Genomic DNA, 25,024 nt, shown 5'->3' with positions numbered 1-25,024 from the left:
TCCTACAAATCATCTTCTAGTCTTTGTGCACAAACACAAATAAACATGCACATACAATGACTCCTAGTGAAGGATGATATGTGTTAATAGAGTTTCTTCAACATAGTAGATATTTTTCTCCTGCCGGTTTTTCAGATCATACAAAAAGATAATTACTGGAAAATCTAAAATTGTACGATTTCCTCCAGGCATCCGATCACCAATATAAGACAATTTGAGATTCCCACATTTGAGGACTGAAGGAATCAGGTTACTGGTCCATCAAACCCATTGCTATCTTTTGGTCTGAGAGAGGCAGCATTTAAATATTAACTCAGCAGCTCAGAATGGGAGGAGAATGTACCTCTAGCTTCAAGGTCACAAAAAGCATTAGAATGGGATGCGTTCAAGTACCCCTTTTATATTCAATTCAATTCAATTCAAATAGTCTTTATTTCGATAAAATTTCATCATGAAAGACATTTTGCAGACATAAAATTTAAAATACAAAATCATTAAAAAATAAATAAAAAAGAACGTAAACCATGTGACACTGTAAGAAGGGAGGAAAATCACAGCATCATACCAGGCTACTATTGGGACTTATTACGAATAATCCAGACCCAGGCAAGGAATTTAGCCACAGCAATTACAACGCACTCACTAGTATCGATTCTCAAAATGTTGAGTGCTACAAAGCCTTGCCGGGTGCCCATATTCTGGCAGAGTGGTTTTAGCCATTTAGCCCGGGGTGCTACATAGGCCGGGCAGGCAAAGAATATGTGGCCAACGGATTCGACACAATCCGAGCACCACCTACAGGTATCTCGAGAGCCACCCTTCCATTTTTTAGTAAATGAGTTGGTGGGTAGGGAGCCTACCCTGAATTGATGGTATAGTTTCCTGTCGCTAGGCCTGGTGATGATATCCCAATACTCTTCAGAAACCGGGGTTTGTTTAAATCCATAAAAGTTGCCGGTCAGGGACTCAGGGGAGGTAGATAACATGTGTTTTTGAGAAATCATGGACCAATAGAGGGTCTTAAAACTTAGTTTCGGGGGAAAAGAACTATTAGCTGGGTCATTCCAGAGGGCATCTAAGCCCATAGAGGACAATAGAAGACTGACATGTTTACACCAAGGGAGGTCACCCGCCCCCAAAATACAACGAACATCCATAAAAGCTTTGGCAAAGGGAGCCAATTCGGGGACTGTCCATAACCTCCTCCAGTAAGCCAGAGGTTTGAACCTGGCGATGTCATCAAATGAACAACAACCAAGGTCCAAAAGAAGTGGTTTCACTGGCGTTGAGCTGGGGAGTCCCGTTAACTTTCTGAAAAATTTGTTTTGGGCTATAACCAGGGAGGAAAGATCTACATGACCCCATAGTTCGGCACCATATAAAATTGCCGAATTGATTCTGGCTTCAAACATTTTGATAGGCGGACCTATCATTTTTGCTTGGGATCGTTTTTGCTCCTTGATCAGACTGCCCGATAATTGAGCAAATTTGAGAGAAAGAGCATCAATTTGAGGTCCCCAGTTCAACTTATTTTCAAACAAAACACCTAGGTAGGTCATAACATTTGTACGTTCCAGAACACCACTGTCCATGGTCACCTGGCCCCTCACAGATTTCCCTTTATTAAAAACCATATATTTGGTTTTTGAAACGTTAACTGACAGGTCGTGGTCGGAGCAAAAGGAAGAAAATAAATTCAACGCCGACTGCAACCTTGAAAGGGTTTGTGAGAGGAGTAGGGTGTCGTCCGCGAACATAAGCAACGGAACCTTTGACCCTCCTAGTGTGGGGGCATCTGTGGATTTATCGGAGAAGTATTGAACAACTCTATTGATGAATAGTAGGAACAAAGTAGGTGCAAGTACACACCCTTGTCTGACGCCTCTGTTGACATTAAACTTATCAGTGACCTGCCCTTGGTTACCCCAGCGGACTTGGGCAAAGTTATTGTCATGTAACCTAATTATGATGTTTAAGAGGTCAGGAGATAGCCCAAGCTCCGCTAATTCACCCCAAAGTTTGGTCCTATTGACCAATTCAAAAGCAGACCGAAGATCTACGAAAGCTATATAGATTGTACCACTGCAAAGATAAACCGTTTTCCAGACAATTAGTTGGAATTTAAAAGCCTGGTCAATGGTACTAATGCATGAGCGGAAGCCTGCCTGAAGGGGTGAAATGATATCAAACTGCTCAGCCCAGAGATGAACCCTTACCAAAATCATCCTTGCTATAATCTTTTGAACGGAGTCAATAAGACTAATGGGGCGATAATTGCCCGGGCACGAGCGGTCGCCTTTTTTAAAGATGGGCAGGATTTCGGCGCCCTTCCATGAGTCAGGGATAGGGGCCCCTTTAACTAGTGCATTGGCCAAGAGGGCGATGTAAGGGGCCCAAATTCCAGGGTCGGATTTAAAGAGGTCCGCGGGGACACAGTCGATACCTGGGGCCTTACCGTTAGGAACCCTTAATATTGCCATCTTGACTTCATCAACATCAAACTCAAAGTTAAGAGGATATAAACGGGTCCTGGCAAAATGAATCTGGAGATATAACGGCCATGTCAACGTCGGAAAACTGGGATTCATAATGGGATACCGAGTTGTCCGGAGAAACGTTATTGGTGGGAGCCTGAGAGTTAGAAGTATTACCCCACTTCAAGGTGTGCCAGAATAATGTTAGGTTCCTTGATTTGCTGGCTGCCAGTAGGGCACTCCAGTGGTCATTATCCCAGTCACGCTTCGCCTGGGCTTTGGCCCTGGTGTAGTGTTTTCTCATAGATCTTATGGTGGCCAGATCCTTAGAAGCGATGGCAGCTTTCAAAGCATTATATGAGTCTCGGCAGTTTTTGTTATACCAAGAGCTTTGCTTGGGAATCTTGGGGTGCATGGCCTTGCAAGGTTTTGAAAAGATGGATTTTAGGTCCAAAAACAGATTGGTATGTATATTAGTGGCATTGGCAAAGTCGCCATTTTCGAGCCTAAGTGACTGTAAGGCTACTGTTGCTGTAAGGACTTTGTCACCAATCTCAGAAAGTAAGGCACTGTCAAGGGCAACCCTGTCCCATCGCACTCTGCGATGATTATTTGTTAAAAGGGCGTTTGCAGTCAGTATCTCAGTTTAAGTGTTTCTAAACTGAGGGCTGAGCAGGAGTGTCAGAACCAAGGGATTGTGGTCGCTCTCAATTCGCTCACATATCATCGAATTGAGAGCGACCCTTTTATGTTCATTATATATTAATGAAGTGGACTAGGCATTACAACAATTAGAAGCAGATGTTCCTAGGGTGGGTTTATGTTCCACCTCTGTTCTCCTGTATGCGGACGATGCAGTCCTGATCTTGTGAACTGCAAATGGCCTGCAGCTCCTGAGCAAAAGTTTTGCAGCATACATGGATCAAAAAGATCTGAAGCCAAATCTGTCCAAAACTTTTATCATGGATTGTGGAAGGGGAAACCCTAGAAAGAGAACGGATTTTGTGAGGGACTATAAATTGGTCAAAGTGCAGACCATTTCTTATCTCGGAATACTCTTCACACATTCAGGTACATGTGTTCCTCACATTAGAAACGCAAAAATTAAAATAGCCAGGACTATTGAGGCCCTGTTTAGATTTTCTAACAAAATAAGTAATATGCTAATTTGAGAATTGTCAAATTATATAGGAGTAAATGCACTCCCTCTGCTATATATGGGGCAGCTGTGTGGGGTATGGCCAAGAACCTACAGCTACAATCAGTTTTTATGTAGGGTCTTGGCAGTACCCTGCACTGTTTCATCTTTTATTACCCACAGCAAGTTGGACATGCAGTATATCGAAGACTTTTTAAATCTGTTTGTTGACATTTCAAGTATTAAGTGCAATTTCACTGCCTTGCAAGGCAGCACAAGCAATAACTAAACATACAACCAGTATGTGATCGACCTTTTCAAAAGAACAGTAATAACAAACGTCACATCAGCAATTACATTTGCTGCAATATGAACTCCTATACACGTTATCATCATCTCTTTTCAGTCTGTGTGCTGTTGATAGCCAGTTGTTGCAGATATTGGTGTAATGGCTCCCAAATGTCCCAGGGCCTAGACGTTGTGGGCAGTTCTTCTGCATATAATGCAAGGTTTTCTTTACAATACACCATGTCCTTAATCCAGCTCTCAGTTTTTGGGGCCATGACACTTTCCAAATGTAAAGCCACTCGGCGTTTGGCCATCAGCAGTGCAATGCGCAAAAACCTACCTATCGCCCCTTTTAATTGAAATACGTAACACAGGAAACAAATTGAGGGTGTACATTGCAATAAAATCGCAGTAATTTCCTGTATGTGTTTCAACACTCCTTCCCAGAATAGTAATATATTCCCATGCTAGATGCAAGAAGTCAGCGTCAGATTGGCCACACCACTTGCAGTTGCTTGTTTCCCTGAAGCCACACTTATGTAGTTTATTGGGGGTATGATAGGTCTGATGAATATACTTAAAGTGTATAATGCGCAAATTGCCGTTGGGCGTAAGAGCGCTGGTCAACTTGCAGATATGCTCCCATTCCGTTTCCAGTAGTGGTGGTATTAATCTATCATTCCAGCGGGCCAACCTTTTATCCGGTTTAGTGACCTTTTCATCCCGCACTTCCCTGTATAAATTAGTTACTAGTTTGCGCTGTGAAAGTGCAACCAGCAGCAATTGTAGAGCTCGCAGTGTTGGGGGCTCATCTGGATACGTGGTGTAGTGGGTTTTGACAGCCTGCCTTAGTGTGTGTATGGTGAAGTTAAACAGTAGTGAAGGGTTAGTTACGTACTTCAGGTCTTCTGTAGTGATAAAGTGTCCGTCAAGATAGATACCTTGCATGGACAGTTTACCCACCTCTTTCAAAGTCCTAAGTGGACCCTCCTCTCACGCTACTGACATTTCGGTATTAAGCGCTCAACGAATCCAAATTAACATAACATAACAATGCCGCATGATGTGCAAGGGGCAGTGCTGGAGCATATATAGGGAGCTTGTTGGCAATAGTGCCTATAGCCTGCCATGCTGCTATAGTCGCGTCCAGCGTGTTAGTTTCGGTTTTTGGCGTGTGTCTACGTGTGTGGGTGAGAATGCCAGCCAGGGGAACTGGATGTGCGTTGCCATCTTCTACTGTGACATGCGGAGTGTATGCGTGTGGTTTGAACCAATAATATGCGTATTACGCTTGGGCACATAAGTAATATATAAAGGGGTCTGGAGCACTGAAGCCTCCCCTAGCATAGTCCAGCGTCAAAGTGGCCCAACTCACCCTGGCCTGTTTACCCACCCCGATATCAAGCGGATAAGAGAAGACCGTACCTCTCTAAAGTCAATTGTCAACTGCTGTGTCAATTGGATATGGATATTGTATTGCAGAATAAATATAAAAAATGTGGGCGTATGACCATTTTGATGACCGCAAAGCGATCAGCGAGGGAAAGGGGTAGCATGTTCCATCTATCTACCTGTTGCTCTAGGGAAGCGTATGCTCTGCCATAGTTTTCTTTGATGACAATTTCAGGGTCCTGATACCCAGGTATTTTACCGGGTCTGTAGTCCACACCAGGGGATAGTCCGTACTCGGGGGTAGTTTTAGGTGTTAGTGGTATCACTACTGATTTGTTCCAGTTAGTTTGTAGACCTGAGAATAATCAGAATCTAATATATTCCCTTAACACTTGCGTGAGATAACGTCTAAGTTCTCCAATAAATAACACCATGTCATAGGCGCAGAGTGATATACCAACCAGACAATGTAGGAAATTAAGAGCTGACTCTCTGTGCCGCTGACGAATGATGCTGGCCAGCAGTTCGAGCACTAGCGCGAACAGTAGTGGTGAGAGAGGGCACCCTTGATGAGTGCCTCTGTGGATCAGAAATGGTTGTGACGTCAAGCCCCCGACACGCACCAGTGCTGACGGGTTGGTATATAATAGTCGTACCCAGCCAAGGAACAAAGGAGGAAATCCCATGCGGTTCAGGATGTGGAACATGTAACTCCACACTTTAGAGTCAAATGCCTTTGCCGCGTCTTGCATGACCACGGCGGCGTGCAAATCGGGGTCTTGCAAATATGGTCCTAGATTGTGAGATGTGGAGCGTTCCGGAATGAAACCTGATTGGTCCGGAAGGACCAAGCTAGACATTAGGGGCTGCAGCCTGGTAGCCAATATTTTTGCCAAAATCTTGGCATCCAGATTGATTAGTGATAGTGGCCGGTATGATTCGCAAAGTTCTGGAGCCTTGTCCTTTTTTAACAATGTAATAATTAGTGCTTGGCGAAGAGATCGGGGCAATATGCCAGACTCATATGCCTCTGCTTACATCTCTAGCAGGTGAGGCGTGACTAACTCAATATAATCTTTATAAAATTCGTCCTGGCGCTTTTTGTTTGGGTAATGCGCGTATTGCCACCTTTATGTCTGCTTGCTCAATAGGTTGGCTTAAATATTCGCGATGGTGATATGCCAACCATGCACATGCTATATCAGACAAAGAAGCTTCTAGGCCCAGGTCAGCTGCAGATCCCCACGATGTATATAGGTCTGCGTAGAACCCACGGAATTGATCCACTATCTCCATGGGGGCATAGGATTCCGTCCCCTGAGTTATGTGATGATGGTCGGCTCGGAATTTAATTTTGGCGGCTAGGTTGCTGCCTGGTCATCCTCCCTCCCCATACGCACACGCCACTTGTCTGCGAGAAAGATAGCGGATCTCAGATTCCACCAAAGAGTCATATTCTAACACTAATTCGTGAATATGGGTTAATGTTTCGGGACAGGGTGCGGTTGTGCATTGGCGTTCCAAATCTGTCAGTGTTAGTTCCATCTTTGCAAGTTGACCCCTGATGTCTTTTAAAATACCAGCCGTGGTACTGATGCAGATCCCTCTTATGGTCACCTTAAAAGCCTCCCACAATGTAGACGCGCTTTCCACTGTGCCTGTGTTAAGGTCAAAATATTGTTCTATGGCTTTTCTTATGGTGTCAGTGTAGATGGGGTCTTAAATTGCCACCGAGCGAAAACGCAATGAATAGGGGCGATTACTATTAGCCAGAATCCTAATGGCAAGTTGCACCATGTTATGGTCTGAGAGTGTACGCGGGAGTATGATAATATCAGTGACCCATTTGTTTGCCCCCTCGCTAAGGAGCCAATAGTCCAATCGGGACCAGCTGTTATGTACGGGTGTAGCATGTGTACCTTCCTTCGTTATGCCGTTATGCAGTCTCCATACGTCCACTAGGCCAAATTCGAGCATAGCATTGTTAATACTGTGAGCTATTTTGGATGTACGTAGAACATGCCGGCTTGATTTATCTAATTGAGAGTCTAGATAAGTATTGAGATCTCCCCCCACACAATAGCCGCTTCAGGCCACTTGTACATTATGCTGTACAGTTGTGTAAAGATTTCTGGTTCATCTGCTATGGGACCATACACATTGATAAAAGTCACAAGGGAGACTCCTAGTTTACCGTGTGCCATGGCACTTCTCCCCTCTTTGTCTATATACGTTTTAATAGGTGTAAAGGGGAGTCCCCGTTTAAGCAGAATAATAACCCCTTTGGCGTATGAGGAATACGATGAGGCTAGTTTGTACCCTGCCCTTTTAAGAGCAATTTTAGTCTCCGAGGTTGGAGTCAGATGCGTTTCCTGGAGGAGAGCGATCTGAATGTCATGACGATCTAGATAGGCGAACACTTGCCTAATTGTATTTTGGGGTATTGAGCCCACGGACGTTCCACGTCAAACAGTTATATTTCTCACCCATATGCAGAATGAAACACCATTCCTACTGAGTTCAGGTCCACGCCGCAGTAATCAAGGAGTGCAATCAACATATGCATCAGCCGGTAGGTCGGTACAATCACAGAAACAAACCCCAACTCGGAACAAGACAATCCTCCCTCCCCCACCCACTTCAGCAGACGGCAATTGCCAAAGCCATCCCTTGTTAGAACTAGGAACCCCACAAGCCCACCCCCTAAACAATCCCGTAAAGAAAGATAATATATTGTGGTGCACACAGGGTGGCAGGAGCCACCAGCCGGGAACCCCAGTGACAACGTAGCACGGGGGTCGCATATCCAATCCTGTAAAAAGGAACAAAAGGTAATACAATCAACATAACCTGCTAGTTTTGAAGAGCTATCAACTTGGAATGTAGGGTACAATCCACAGATTTGCTTATATTCCTATACTACGCAAGTTTACAATATGCCCTCTGATTTATGTACAAGACATTAAACCATAATTTCATGGTGAGTGCTATCTCGGCACCAAGAGCAGGTCAGGGGAGGCCGTCCTTCATTCAACATCAGAGGCGGCCCCTTGCTCCTCCCGGTCGCCCCTGGGTGATCTTCGACGCGTAGCTTGTGAGCCTTTAAGTTATAGATATTTGAGTATTTCTTTGGGCTCATTGTAGAATGTGCTTTTGCCGCCATCTGATACCCTCAGCCTAGCCGGGTAGATCATCGCATAAGGAATGTGGAGGTCTCGACGTTTCCTTTTTACTGCCATAAACATCTTTTGCACCTCTTGGACTTGTGGTGTGAAGTCCGGGTAAATGGAAATGTCCATCCCTTCATGTTGCAGACTACCCAGTTCTAGGGCCTTGTGGAGTGCTGAATCATGGTCTCTATAGTTCAATAGTTTTGCAATAGTCGGGCGCGGTTCTGCCCTGGGTGGAGGCAGTGGTGCCAAAGATCTATGCGCTCTCTCAATGATGAAAACGTTTGAACGTTTCTTTACCAAGTAGTGTGATCAGTAGGTTCTCAATATAGCGCTCCATGTTGCCCACATTCGTCGACTCTGGTATCCCCATGAAGCGTAGGTTGTTTCGCCGAGACCTCGCTTCCAAATCTTCTGACTTCGCTATTAGTGTGGTTAAAGTTTTGTCCATTTTCTCTTGTTTGGTCTCAAGTTGGTGGTGTGCATCTTCCGTGTCTGATAAACACGCCGGTATTTGCGGCCTTCTCGCTCTGTGGGCCTTGCTTCCTAGATATTTGCCTACATGATTAGAGCCGCCAACAGAGAATCCTACTTCGTGTCCTCTACACCGGCACTTCCCGCACACAGGACCTAATGGGGCGCGGAGCCAGTCCACGAACTGAGCTCTTCGTATCCGCCACGCCAGCCCTGGCCCCGCACTAATCAGAGGCCAGTGCAGGAACCAGGCAGTCCACACTGGCAGTAGAGATGCTGCTGTGTCGTCTTGCGTCCCTCTTGCTGCAGGTTAGTACCTGAGTGTTTCCGCACCCCTGCAGCAGCGGACATCTGGTCCCTCTACGTGTCTTTGGGTGCCGTGGACTTCTTCAGACGTCACTGCAGCACGCCTTCGGCGTTTCGTAGTGTGTCGCGGTCCCGCACTGGGTCGCTCTCACCTGCGGTATCGATGTTGTAGGGGCTCCGCAGTGTCCGCCTCCGCACCACCACCGATCTCGGTACCACCACAGGCAGCATTGGGAGGATCAGCGACCTCGGCGGCAATCTTATGTTCGCGGTGGGGAGGCGCTTAGTGCGATGTCCAAACACCAGACGCTTCTTCACTTTCACCTTCGGTGCCTGCTCCACAGTCCAGCGGGCTCACGCATGCGCTCGTACAGCAGGCCACGCCTCTGTTCACAATTGTTTTTACCCTCTTCGGGGACGGTTTTGGCAGCGGGGACAGGATCCACAGATCACCACTGTCTTCCGATTCAGGTATTTGTTGATCTTAATTGAGGTTATGCAAGCAGGATTGTTGTAGGATTGAGAAGCGACTGAAGCAGCTCGCTTACAGTGCGACCATCTTCGGACGTGGTTAGCTCCGCCCACACCAGTATATTGAAGACTTGATTGATTTCAAGTCTATTATCTGCCGGTACAATATTTGGAGAAAGGCAGGTTAAACATTTTCAAAAGAAGTTATTTCTGACTGTCTAAATCTCAAACACTATTATATGATCCCATGGCTAGCATGCATAAATAGGTAGTTAATTAAATCACTTAAAGGTACATCTGTAAGAAACCAAGCCAGTATTTTGAAATTTAGTAAAAAGGAGATAAAAACAATGTTTAATAACTATAGAAGAAGTGCAAGAGAGCTAAGAGAAAGCCATAAACCCTCCGTAGTTAGATACTTGTTAAGTTAGGAACATCTGTGATTACCCATGTACCTAACTATGGTAACTAATACCCAGCAGAGATTTTATCACACACAAATTCGATTGTGGATGTTTCACCAGCTGATAGCATGCCACAAGAATGATGCATGGACAAACATTTTACCTAAATGCCCTTGTGATGGCCAGACATTACAATCAACTGCCCATCTCATGCTATTTTGTGGGCTATATAAAGATATTAGTAAACATCTGTAAAGCCCCTTATTCTTAATCCAGAAATTATTTTTTATCAAGATGCGTTAGGTTTTATGTAATCTGGAGAATGCATTAATTTGTCATACTGTTTCTACTTACTTTGAGCATGTAGTAGCAAGAAGGAACATTTTAATAGCTTTAGATGAGATAAAATATGAAAATTAAGTCTTATCGTGCCTGTTTTGATCAGGCCGAATGTACATTTAAAAAAATGTTTCATAAAGTATGTATTAGTTATTGGAGAATTATCAGTTGCCGTAGCTGTATTAAGGAATGAAATCATGCCATTAACTGATTATAAGTGATGTGGCCCAGAACATATACTGTCTCATATGCTTAGCTAAGTAGTATAGTGCCCTATTTTTTAGCGAGGATTTATAATAATTTTATAACTTTTGACATGAAATATCTCTATATCTTTTATGGCTTATTTAATATCCGAATAAAGATATTTTGATTGATTGAAAATTCAGAAGCTCATTGCGCAAAAGTACTAGTAAACCTTTTGCCTGCCTCTCAGAAGTGATAACACTTGCGAATTTCTGTTTCAGTTTTTTTGGGGGTTATTTACTATTAGTTAAAGGATGCAACAATTATTTTGAGAGAATTCAATATTTTCCATTTATCTTAGCCAATTTTGAGACTAAGATATTGGCAGCGGGTCTTTTGTTTCTAATACAATGAGGACAATTTTCTTGTTTCCATTGTAAGGGAAACAGTTCAGAATTGTAGTATCAGTGTGAACCTGCCAATGGCACTTTCCGTTTCAACTTTTTGAGACTTCACAAAATTTTTCTTGAGCAAATTTTGGAAAAGTAACATTTTCTGATTGACTGACTGCTTGCATCTGCTATCAACGCTAGCACAAGAGAACAGCAGTCAAAATGATATTGATAATTCCCCATAAAACTACGGTTGTAGCAAAGTTATTGTTCGGAAATAAAGCTGAAAAACGTGAAATTAACTAGTTATTATTGGCTACACAAACCATAACTCATGCCCCATAATGCAAACTATAATTTGCAGCACAAGTTACTCACTTGCCTTTCCCCCAAACAGGTTTCCACAGGCCTTGACATGCTGAAGCATAGGTTAAGATTTACACATAAGTCATGCAACACAGGTAGCACGTAAAGTTGCGGTGCGGTGCTGCATTGCTTGAATTGGAGAGAGCAGAACAACGCCATAGTGCAAGTGTGTCTGCGTTGCAGGAAGCATAGGTTTTGTGCCTGAAAAGGTCATTTTTAGTACAGAAACTATGCTTCAAGGTGCTTACTACTTTGTAAATAAATTTGCTGCACAATGCAGCGCACATTAAAAGTGTGAAACATGAGGAGAAATGAAAGCATTTCTGTTCATTACACCTGCCTTCAGGAGATGCAGAAGTTTGGCTCAAATCCTTTCCTACAATTTTTGCAGGTAGGGATTTGTATTTGTATCAACACCCAAGGTTGGTTACATAGAAACATTTATTGCCCCCACCCATGGAAAGCCACCTTTGACGCAAAGTAATACAAGGCATCATTGCTTTACTTTGGGTTACAATACAAAGCAAATCACGAGTCTGAGCCATAATCTAGTATGATAGCTGAGTGCAAAGTTTGATGCAGACTCTAAAGGTACAAGAAAATCAATGTAACTATATCCTACATTTAGAAACAGAATGAGGGGCTTTTTGAAGAGTTTTAATTTACACTGAAATTGTTACCACTTTATTTTTCATCTGCTTCATAATTATATGTCAGTAGTTATATGAAGAAAACATGATAAAAACTAAATACATTGTGTGCTGTGTATGGTGACTTTCTTTGTTCACAGACTAAAAGTGAAGAAAGGCTAATTATGTGCTTCTCTTTTAGGAATTGTAACCCTTGGAGAGGAAAGGAAAATATGTACTATGTCTGACAAATTCCTAGGGATGTGCAGGTCAACTGAGGTAAGATTGTATCTCTTTTTCATTTTTCATATTTTCAAAGTTCCTTTGGGGAATATTACATGATCTTCCTTCAAATGTGTTCATGTTTGTCTGAAGTGTAATACATGAATGTTTAAGAAGGTATTGTGTCCCAGTGTGATCGTTTTGTATGTGTTAGAGCTCATGTTAATTTCACCAAGGTCACCCAATTAACATGGGAATGTAGTTAGAAACTATCTCTGTGTGGGTTCAAGTGCACTGTAAGGACAGATGGCTCAGTTTTTTTTGCAGTATTTTTCTTCAGTGTAGAAACTGTTGCGTGGATTCTGCTCATACACAGAACTATACACAGGAAACCAGGACCTCACTGAATTATGATGTACCAAAAAACTCACCTCCGTACCCAGAACCCCTATCCGACTAGCATCAGTGTCTCATTCGTTTTCCGTATCATATCTAAGCTACCAATGATTAGACAACCCAGAACAAGCGACTTAGAGTACTCTCAGGAATGGTGGGAAACAGAAACACCTTTTCGTTATTATTCTCATATCAGTCCACAACAAGAGTAATCAAAGACACGGTAAAGTTTCAAATGTTTATTTTTAACTACGTCCTCTAAGGTGCAGTACTTTGGCTAATATAAGCAGACAAATGATTAAAAACAAAACCATCAGCATTGTTACAATACCATAGAAAATGAAGGGAGAAATCATATTACAAATGATAGTGGAAAACAACCACCCTCCCTTCGCTAGTAAACTAGTTTTATGAAACTAATAGAAGGTCTCTAGGCTTGAATGGGGCACCCCATACCGTAAATATCAGCTTAGGTGAATCACATCACAGGATCAGCTCTGCTCTCTGTGTCTGGAAAGGTTTTCTCCAAGTGTCTGAATCATGCATGCAAATGCAATATTAAAGGCACCCGAGTTTCAGATTTTTGCAGCTGTGTGCATGTTATGTCTAGAGCGTGGGCCGATCAACCTGAATTCAAAAGCATACATTGTTATTTGACCTTGACGGCTTCTGCACACAGTGTTCAGAGTAAGGTCACGGTGCACGTCTAAGGCTGTGAATAACAGACCGTTCTCATGTAAAGAAAAAGCAAGCAGTTTTTCTTGTAATAACAGCTACCTGCAGTGTCGTGTGCAAAAGCAGCAAAGTGGCAAGATGGCGTTTTACATCTAAAGCGCTTATGTTAACCTAGCAATGTGTGCACATAGAACCCCGTCCTCACTACAAAACATTTACATTGCTCTAATTCAGAGTTTGAACAGTATGTGTAAGGACCCCTAATGCCTTAATGAGCATCAGCAGCATGTTTCACAATACTGATTACTCATTAGATTAGGCCCTCTATTTATGTGTGTGCGTCTGTACATATGCACATGTATGTGTTCGTGTGTGCATGTGTTTCACGGCTGCTTATAAGTATCCTGTGGCTTTCTTTGCATTCAGGACAAGGTGATTTGGGAAAGTACATGTTTTGCATCGTAACCCCATGTTCTTCTGACTGTACCTATTGACTTTTTTTTAACATTGGGCGAAGCTCCTGCTCACTGCCAAGTGCATTTGTTTTGTCCCTTAAAAAATGGCAATATTACAGAATTCTAATTGCCATGTCTGGCTTTTTAGTATCTGCCACTGACTCAGCCCTTTGTGATGGCCTTGCAGTGTTCAGGATGTCTTTACCGACACTCTAAGTGAGCCTTCTGAATAATTTTGGAAATAGGGAATAAGGAAATTTTTCAGCCATGCTCTCTTGAATGTTTTATGACTTCTACATGATGCTTTAGTCTCTGTTGCTACTGTACTGTTTTGTTTTGTCCTGATGAAGACCCCTTTAGACTCATTGTTCGGGATCAAATCTTCGAATTATTGGTATTCTCAAACACTGGGAAATCGTGAATATTCATTATATTGGATTCCAAACAATGCATGCGCTGAAGGTCAATCTTTATAGGCTCGCTTCCTTTACTTACACTGCACTGTCAACAGGAGCACCTATAGTTTTGGGACCTGTTTATACACTGACGTTTTAGTCAGTCCACAGTGCTATGGCATTAAATGTAAAATTGGCATAAAGATCAGAAGTCACATGGGTTGTATGCCTCACAACACCGAGGTGTGTGAGACTTTAAAACTAGGACTTCAGCACTGCCACTGTAGGCCTAAATATCTGTAGACAAAGCTGCAGCCAGCACATGTCAAAGTAAGTTTTTTTTGTCATTGGGAAAACCAAACATTTTACATTAACTAATATCTCTTTAGTAGTACCTTTCGGCCCACCAGCCATGGGAACCTAACCTGTTAAAATGAAGCATGCTAAATATTGAACTTGCATGCTTGAACAGTGAAATGAATCGAATTGCTATCAGACTGCAGTAACCCTTTCACATTTCTTTCTCGATGTGCACATTGTAGATCATAAAGACTGGCTTCAGAAAAAAGTTGCATGCTTCATTACTATTGGGCGGAATTGGAAAAGCCATCTCTTTGCACTTCTAATAATCATCAATAATCGGGTTCACTAGTGAAAATGTTTTTTGTTAACTGTGCCACAAAGATGGTTTATGAAAATGTTATTCACCTTTCCATGCGTTTGGACAGTCACCTGGCTAATACTGACAGTTCCCCTCTCTTCCAGCAATAGTAACTTACTCTTCACAGATCTGCTGATTAGATGTGAAATAGATCTCTGGGAAGAGTAAAGACTCTGTGGGAAAAGATGACCTGCTTCCTGCACTCTGGCAGTGAGATAAGGAAGAATGAATTACAAAACATTCACTTCTAGTTATCCAAGAATGAGAAACAAGTAGTAGAAATGCAATAGGTCTCACATTTTTTGAGTTAGAGCTATTGGCATAGCTCAACAGCTACCGGACAGAAATTGCCACATTGCAGCTGCCAAACAGAGCATTGCTCCGTGAAATGGCCTGAAAGCCTAAAAAAATGTTGATACCCTACAAAATAAAAAGCCAGATCAGTATGATCAGGAGGAACCGCAAACATATTGGGATGGCCAACGCAAGCAAATAATGAGTGAAATCGCCTGGGTGTGACCCGAGCACGCAAAGGTAGGAGAATCAGACCCAATGCAGCAATAAAAACCCTGTATTTCTAAATGGCACAACAACGAACAAATGGCAATTCGTGGGCATGCCAAAAGCCAATAGAGGAGATAACAACAGGTCTTGCAGACAGTGCATGCATGCTGCCTAGGCTCGACCTAAAAATGGAAAGTGACAGATGAACATAAAGAAACAGACAGGGACCCTGTTAGTGGCTCGTTTACTTTATGCAGTGCTCTGCAAAGAGCTCAATTTGGAAGAATACAAGGCCACAGACAGCCTGGCACCTAGGGCCTAGATCCTTTTAGTGTTAGTCTCTGGTAAGGAGGCAGAGGATGATCTAAATTTAATAGGCCAGTTTATGAAGTGCAAAGAGGACCTCCTCCTAGTCTCAGCCCACGAAAATCTTGCTTCGAAAATCCCATGGAATGAAAGGAATCTGACCCTTAGGGTAACTACCTTGCACATTCTTCCCAACTAATTACCCATTTTGTTACTGGTAGTACTCTCTTTTTCGCAGGAAAGCAGCAGCAACACTGTTGCCAGTCATAGCATAAGTTCTTAGGGTTGTAGATTTGATTTTAGTTCACAGTAGAGACAAAGGCTAAGGAACCAGCCAATGTGTTCAGTAGTAGCTGGGCTCCATCTAGCTAGGATTTTTATTCTTCCCACACGTTTTCACAGCATGGTGCACTTCGTTGCACTCTCTAGTCTTTGAGTGTATAGCCACCCCTTTCATACATGGTCAGCTATTTCAGAGGCGCTGTTAAGCACCTGCTTCAGATTTAGGCAGGAGGACGTACTAAAAATGATGTAAAATTTCCCGTATGACATTTTTATTTCTTTGTGCAGTTGAATGAGTCTGACATTGCAGTTCCACCATCCACAAAACTGAAACGGCAATTAGGGAGCTAGCCGCTGGGCTCTGGAGTGGACAGTCTCTAGTTAAGAATTGTATTTGTACACTTGTTTTCTAGCATGTGGCACTTCAGTGAGTTCATTAGGCTTTTTCTATAGGCATGATCTTCTTACTTGGTGGGCTAACTCAAAAATGCTGCTGCATATCCTCACATGTGTGGCATTCAGTGGGCGTGCTGAAAGTGCATGCAAACAAATGATGGACGGAATGCTGAATAAATTATGCATTCACCCCCAGTCAAGAGATCTTGGTTAAATCCATCATTCTTTTGCTCACCATGCCACCCCGGTTTAGACCCAGCCATATGCAAATCAGTCTAGACCATGTTCCTTATGGGAGAAGTCCAGCTGAACTGCCAAGCCAGGTCCTCCCTAGACTGGAAACAAGCATCCTGGCACCGGTTTCGGGGCTTCACCCCTCATCTACCGGGCTAGCTTGAATTCCGTGGTGCAGTGAGCACAGGACCCACGTCTGGGCATACCCTTCCCGCTTAGGGTGACAAATGCAAAAGGAACATTTGATGAACGGAATGCAGAAGAATGCAAACATTCACCCCCAGTTACAAGGATCTGGGTTTAATCCTTTGCTCTTTTGCTCACAATGCCACCCCAGTTTAGACCCAGCAATATGCAAATCAGTCTTCTTGACCCTGTTTCTTATGGGACTGCCAAGCCAGGTCCTTCCTGGGCCTGTGACAAGCATCCTGGGACCTGTTTCAGGGTATTACCCCTCGTCAGCCAGCCTAACTTGAATCCAGTGGCACAGTGAGCAAGGGACGCACATCTGGGCAAACCCATTCCACCACTTAGGGCAAAAGTGCTACACAAACAAATGATGGATGGAATGCTGAATAAATTATACATTCACCCCTAGTCAAGAAATCTGGGTTAAATCCATAGTTCTTTTGTTCACCATGCTTTCCCAGTTTAGACACAGCCATATGAAAATCAGTCTAGATACTGTTCCTTATGGGAACAGTCCAGCCTGAAATGCCAAGCCAGGTCCTCCCTGGACTGGAAACAAGCATCCTGGGACTAGTTTCGGGGTATTACCCCTCATCAGCCAGGCTAGCTTGAATCCACTGGCACCGTGAGCAAGGGACACACATCTTGGCATAACCATTCCACTTAGGGCGAAAAGTGCTACGCAAACAAATGATGGAAGGAATGCTGAATAAATTATACATTCACCCCGAGTCAAGAGCTCTGGGTTCAATTCATTGTTCATTTGCTCACCATGCCACCCCAGTTTAGACCCACCTATATGTAAATCAGTCTTGACCCTGTTCCTTATGGGAACTGTTCAGCTTGAACTGCCAAGCCTACACCGGAAGAAAGCATGGAAGGCATGCCAAATGCAAGCCAGTCTGTGCCAGCCCATGCTTGGACCATTCAAAGCACCAGAATGTCTGATCTAGCTTCAAGGGTAACTTACTTCAAATCTGATCTCATAGCTCTCCAAACTCCAGGAAAGCATATTTCTTGCCCCACTCTCCCATTATCCTCTCTTATTGGGCTGGTCTCTTGTTGCAGCTGTTATCTTGGCCCCACCACCCATATCCATTCGAACATTTCAAATTCCACATCTAACCACAATGTTAAATCCTCCTTCAATGTCCTTAACAGTGATAACATTGGTAACCTATAAATGTTATGTTGTTTCTTACTTAACACTAAATCACTTCCCAAGCACCAACTAGATATTTTTCAATGTATTCTTGATTATCAGCGCGATAGTCTTTCATTAATCAAAACTGGTTTAAAAGACTCAAATAGTTCCTTCTTTGAGGTAAAATCTAATTTTGCATGGGGACGCTGCATTTCCTCCATCAAACTCTACCCTTCTTTCTTGCTGCCCTGGGCAATGATATGTTGTCCTCTGTCCCAAGTTCCAGCTGACTTGGTTGACCTAATTGATTGAATCCACAGCCGTTAATTACCTTTACTTGTGCCTTCCACCACACATCAGGCAGGCCACTAACTTGACTCCATCTTCTCTCTTTTTAAATCTCTTCTCTGTTAGTAAATCCATCTCAGTTCTCACCTTCTTTTTGCTCACTAGGACAGATCACTTTGCAGCCCACTTTTCCCACTCCCCCTAATTTCAACTGTTCTTGGTTAACTAGTGCTGCCAAGCTCACTAGAGCAATATCCAAAGTTAAATGTCATTACTTTATTAGGACCCTCTCAATAACTTCACAGGATTCATCTTAGAATGCTTCTGTGGCAGCATCTTCCTTTAACACCTAAATGTCTTACTCTCTCACTCCATACCCTTGCCTCTTTGAAATCACATTATTCCCATCGCAGACACCTTTTCTTTCTCCCTGTTTCACCAATTAACTTTGCAAAGGTAAAAGGGACTGTAAACAGCTCAAACGAATGTGGAGAAAAAACTACACATGTCTCCCTCTACTTTTTTTCATAGAATAGATTTTTTCCATAGAATAGATTTTTAAACAGACAAGAGGTGTTTGGAAAAATTTGACTAATTAAACAATGCGACCAGGAGCACAGTCACATGGTCTGAGGACTGTCCCAATTTGCAATCAGTCTAACATAATCTTTATACAGTTCATTGAACATAATAAAATGTTTCCAGTGATCCCTTTTTAGAAAGGAATGTGTACCTCTATCTTTGGAGCCATAAATATGGGTAATATATAAGCAATCCAGGTGAGCCGCAATCTTGCGTGGGCACAGTGCAGCCAGAGTGTAACATGTACAGATGTCTGGCCTGGGAAGGGTGTGATCACGGCATGTGCTGTGTTTTGATCCTAACTTCATGTGGTATCTGACTTTATGGTGTTTTGGGAACGTGGGCAGCCCACTGGCTATATGTGCTTTACTGGGACCATTGTGGGATCACTGCACCTATCTGTGGGATCGATCTGGAATTTCCTGTTCGCCCATTTGTATGTTGGCTACGTGCTGCCCCACATGTGATCTGTCAATCAATACCCTTGGGTCGGGGTTCTCAGCACCTGCCTAACCATGTATTTCTGAGTTGGGGTTGATGTGGAGTTCACAACTGGTGACTTCGTCAATAAAGATGCAATTTAACTTTTATTCATGAATGTTTGTTAATAATATTGACATTGACTTTATCAATATTAATATTCCCCCCTCTATTTGAATTTTTAACTACACTATCTAACCCATACTTCATGATAGTTACTTTATTGGGGGACTGTTGTTCTTTGGTTCTGAAAATTATTACGTTCCGATTTACATGCATTTTACCCAATTTGTGGACTGCGTTTCTACAGCAGGAAATCCCCAATTGCACAGAGCCACATACAAACAAGAACACGATGAAAACAGGTAGCAATGAAGTGCACAATCCAGAAAGCCGCCAGCAGAGCCAGGAGAACCAATTTGAAAACCACTCCTGCTCAAGGGCACCTTCCTCCTCACACATTTCTCTTTGTAGACTGTGCAGTGCTTGGATGGCAAGAGTCAGTGTCTTATTTACCTGCTCATTCCCTAGTATAAACATCCAACAGGAAGCACCAATCTTGGCACACACCATTCCCTCCTCCCTCCATTGCGGTAATTAAGTCTAACACATACTGATGCTACATCACCATGAGTCAGGTTGGTCTCTTTTTACCTTTGATTGAATTAACAGTTCAGTGCTGTTTATCATTTTAAGCATTTCCCACCTAGTGATTTGAAGCCATCAGTCTTTGGCTTTTGTCTGCACAGTGAAAGAAGGGTAGGGACCCTTCCACCAATACTTTTGAGTTCAAGAACAGTCTAAATTCTTCTGAAATGAGCCTGATGTAGCAAGGTTCTTTTTTTCCTTAGCGGGTTCTGGTACACGTCTGATAGTTCTTCTCCGGGAATCACCACGGTAGGGGCATATATGGTTATGAGATGAGTGTAGGCAAACTCGCTGCATTGTCAGTACATATCCATCATTGTGGAGGTGACCAATTGCATATCCGGAATGTGCAGGGTTTTGCCACAGTTTTCCTTCATGCCTAGTGTATTCATCCCTCTAGCTCTGAAACATAAGAAATACAGTTTAAGTTTTTGTACTGATAGGGGTTGCCCCCCTTTCCTCTAGCCAATTATATCCAACCTCCTCAGAATCCCAAATTTTCTGACATGGGGAGCCTATGCTTTCATTCCATCCACCCCTATGAGACCAGTTTCCCTTTGTATCCTAGAGCTGAATGGCCCTACATAGAAACTCCATGTCGGCGGTTCACTTGTTATTAAAGATGGCAGCCCCAGATACGCTGATGGCCACTCTTGCACAGCAAATGGTGGCAGGGGAGAATGTGTTTGTGCATTGGGCTGGGGGTTTTGCTACCTCCAAGAATCTGTTCTCTGAGAATTCTCGGGGCCAAACCGTATCCTCCCCTATTGTGCCTTTTCTGTGAATCCTGTCTAGCTCACTTTGAAGGTCAGATTCACTACTACTCTCTGGGGGTTCTACCTAGTTGGGCTTGATTTGGGCCCTGATTCTGCATAGGTATAAGTGGAGAAGGCATTTTGCTTTTGCAGGCGCCTCCTCTTAGGACAGGTAAAGTCTATCTGCACCTACTGCATGCAGTAATAGCGAACAGATGTAATACGTCCAGGCTGATGTCTTAGAGCCCACGGTGGCTGATACCACAGGTGTTTAAAAGGGCGAAGTGTAGTGCATGTGGAATGCTAGTGTTTGGGTTGGTGTTGTCATAAGTGGCATGGGAGTGATCCTTATGCAAGCACTGTAATAGTTTCTGAACAGACTCCCTTTGGTCAGGCGGCTCTTTGGCAATGAATAGTTGCAGTAGCACCCAAGTTAAACAGAGGGTACATAAAGGTGCAAAAAATACGTAACTTGTGAGTGAACATTGCAGGTCCCAGAAATGGATTCAGAGGAGATGTCTGTGGTCCTTTGGTTATCAGCTATTTGTTCAACAGTTTGATTTAAAAAAAAGTTCACAGTATAGTTCAAGGGGGGGTTGCCGCGCAAGGTTTCAGCCGTACATCAGAGAAGTGGATCCATCCATTTTTTTCCCTCCACCTTTAGGGTCATTGGTGTTGCAAAAATCACCAGGTAAGGTCCATCAAACTTGGCTTGCTTCCACTTCCGTACAAAATTTAGAATGTAGACTTCTTGTCCAGTTTGGGGCGTTTGATATGGTAGCTTGGCAGTGCTGTAATTGGTGGCCTGGTGATTAACCTGTTTGGATAGGAACTTAGCAGTTCTGGTTAGGATTTGGTTTGGTTTGTATTAAACAGAACTTTCAACCAATTGGGGTAGCTGCTCATCTTCCTTGATGCACAAATGTGAATCTGTCCAGGCGGGGTCCCCTTCCATTGGCTGCAGTCAGGTTCGAGGTGCCAATCAGCTCTGTTGGTGGCTGAACAAAATCTCATTTGAAAATGAAATATCTTGAATAAACGAGAGACAAGAGGCGTTTGGCAAAACAGGAACATTTCGTTTAATTAAACACTGTGGCCAGGAGCACAACTATAGGGTCTGAGGACTGTCTCAATTTACAATCAGTCTAACACAGACTTTTATGCAGTTCATTGAATGTAATAAAATGTTTCGGGTGATCCTTTTTTGGTAAGTAATGTGTACCTCTGTCTTTGGATCCATAAATTATGGGACTGGATGAGGAATACAGTTGGGCCTAAACCTTGCGTGGACACAATGCGCATGAGGTTAACGTGTCCAAATGTCTGGCATGGGGAGCACATAATCTCTGTGTGTACTGTGTGTGCTATGTCTTGATTGGCTAAGTGTTCCTAACTTTATGTGGCATCTGACTTAATGGTGTTTTGGGAACATGTGCACCCCTGTGGCCATGTGTGCTATATTGGGGCAAATCTTCCTAGACCATTGTGGTGTCATTGAGCCTATCTGTGGGATCGTACTGGGATTTTTTGTTCGCACGTTTGTATGCTGGCTACATGCTACCACTCCTGCGATCTGTCATACAGTAAAATCAGGCCTTGGTCTCAGGGCCTGCCTAACCACGTGTTTCTGAGTCAGGGTTAATGTGGAGTTCACAACGGACAAATTCGTCAATATAGATGTGATTTCTTTTTTATACATGAATGTATCCTTATTCATATTGACATTGACATTCTCAATATTAACACAACTTTTCCCTCAGTCCAGAAAGCTGGAAACATGCCTCGGTGATACGCCTTCATCCACACACCTGGAAACACTCCTTGGTGATTGATCTTCCAAAACAGCCTTCAGCAGCCCAATATATACTACGGAATTCTTGCCTCATCAATCTTTCTATCATCATTTCAGGTGGACTTAGCCCTCTCTGCAGGGCACATTTTGCCTTCACCCTTCTGTTTTTTTTACTCATTTTTGATGGCCTTGAGGACTCTGTACACTTTACGACTGCTGACCAGTGCTAAAGTGTGTATGCTCTCTCCTCTAAACTTGGTAGAATTGGCGTACACCCAATTGGCACATTTAATGTACTTGTATGTGTCTAGTAAAGTGGTACTACATGCGCCTAGTGCTTGTAAAGTAAATACTACTAGTGGGCCTGCAGCACTGATTGTGTCACCCACTTAAGTAGCCCTTTAAACATGTCTCAGGCCCGCCATTGCAGCCTATGTGTGCAGTTTTAATCGGCCATTTTGACTAGGCAAAATAACCTTTTGCCAGGCCCAAACCTTCCTTTTTTAGTACATATAAGTCACCCCTAGTTTGGGCCCTGACAGCTAAAAAGGGTGGGTGCAGTAAATTTCAAAAGTTGGACATGTACTTTTAAGTTTTACATGTCCTGGCAGTAAAGAAACTCTTACATTTTCTTTTTTTACTACTGAAAGGCCTATCTGTCACATAGGATAACTTTGGGTTTCTGAATTACATTTAAAAAGGGATAACTTTCAATTTGGGAGCAGGTAGGCAGGTTGAATTTGGTGCCTAAAAGATGGCAATTAAAAAAAGCCACCTTTAATGATAAATTCAGATTTCTAATCAAAATTCTGAAGAGGCCACCTTTATAAACTGACATTTACTTATCCTAACCATTGTTGCCTGCAGCCTCATCCTGGGTCACATGATTAGATGAGGCTGGCACTTGGTCTTTGTGTATTGCTCCTAGACAGTGAGACAAAGGAAAGCTAGATGTTGGCAGGATGGGCCATTCTGTGTTAATGAGGGGGAGGAGCTGTCATCTACCACACTTGCACATCCCAAATGATCTGCCTGAGCACACTCACAAAGGGTTTGACACTGGTCTATTGTGACCCCAGACAGGCTGGGGTCAGAACAAGGAAGAAGGGGATGCCTCACCCCTTCAGCGAGATGGAAACCTCTAGAAGCTTCCTCTACTTCAAAGTGGGCACCAGATATCAATATTGGATATCAGACACCCAACTCCTCAGTACACATCCGGGCCTGTGGAAGACTCTTGCAGGAAGAAGGACTGCTGTGCTGTTGAAAGGACTGCCCCTCCACTCCACTAGACTGCTGCCCGGAAGGAATGCTACCTAATGTGATGGCCTGCTGCCCTCTTGGCTAGCTCAGAGGAATGTACCTGCAAACTTTAAGCAGGACGACCAGAGTGACTCCCAGGGCTAGTAACCAGCACCTAGACTCTGCAACTGTGAGTCCCACTCAGCCAAGTGGTGCCACCCCAGTACCGAACCCCTGAAAGGGGCCTGAAAGTGGTCTGCCAGCCCATCTGTAGATCTAGCAGAAGCAATGCCAAGCACAACCAATACATTGCCTCTGCTGCGTGGACTTCACCGGCACTAGGACTTTGCAGCACTGCCTCACAGCTCCTCAGAACGACACTTCACCTCAGCTGCATGACACATCCTCAACGCCAAATTTTGCATTGCAAGCCATCGTCGATGGAAACCCTGACAATGACACAGTACCTCATATCACCGCTCCTTAAAACTGATGCATCACCTTGACTGTGCGATGCATCTTTGACAGCGGACTTCACATCGCAGCCTCGCAGCTCCTTGAAGCTGATGCATCCCCTCAGCTGCGCAATGCATTCTTGACATGGGACCTCACAACACTCCGCAATCAGGATGTAAGGTTGTTCAGCAGGCCTGACTGTGTTCCTATAGCCGGCTTGGACTCCATTGTGGTCAGCCAGAACTTATGACTTTGTCCCGGCATAGTGCGACCAAATATCCACAGTTGGGACTTTGTGCTTTTTGGTGCAATTTTCACTGGAATCTTTAAACCTGCATATTTACAGTTCCACTGATTGGGTTTTTGATGTTTTGATCTTGTTTTGTTTATGAAACTTTACTCTATTTGTCAAATCTGCTGTGGGATCCTTTTGTTGGTGTGTTCTACTGCGTTGCTGTTTGAAGTATTGCACAAATACTTTACACATTGCCCCCAAATTAAGCCTGATTACTCTGTGCCAAGCGTTCAGGGTGGTGAGCACAGGTTAATTTGGGGTTTGCTTTTGACTTCACCCTGAGAAGGATTGTGGTTCCTGTTTAAGTAGGGGTTTACCCCCCTCGGTCAATAATCAAATTTCTTACAATTTCTCACTAAAATCGTTGAAAAACATGTTAATAAGATTTTATCTAACTTCCCTCCTGCCAGTTGCCAAAGATCTTAGATCTGCTCTCGAATGCAACCTTCCTGATCCTTTTAGATATTCTCATCACTTGTGATGTGGTCTGCCATAATAGTCTCATCTCTTGCCTTTACAAGATAGGAATCTGTCATAATGCTTATACCTGGTTTTCCTTTTTCCTATCAAATCACACTCAAGCGGTGTTCTACCCTAA

At 43.4% G+C, this 25,024-nt stretch overlaps 1 protein-coding gene across 1 annotated transcript in view; it reads left to right on the top strand.

Moving 5' to 3' along the window:
* GPM6A (glycoprotein M6A) overlaps nucleotides 1-25,024 on the top strand; it is a 573,449-nt gene that overhangs the window by 481,193 nt on the left and 67,232 nt on the right. The window contains exon 5 of the mRNA XM_085641856.1: nucleotides 12,232-12,308. Coding sequence (XP_085497982.1) covers nucleotides 12,232-12,308 — 77 coding nt within the window. The remainder of the gene's footprint in view (nucleotides 1-12,231; nucleotides 12,309-25,024) is intronic.

The sequence above is a fragment of the Triturus cristatus genome, chromosome 2_2 (assembly GCF_964204655.1).
Source record: "Triturus cristatus chromosome 2_2, aTriCri1.1, whole genome shotgun sequence".
Lineage (NCBI taxonomy): Eukaryota > Metazoa > Chordata > Amphibia > Caudata > Salamandridae > Triturus > Triturus cristatus.
Note: the sequence above shows the minus strand (reverse complement) of the source record. Positions and strands in the feature narration are given on the sequence as shown.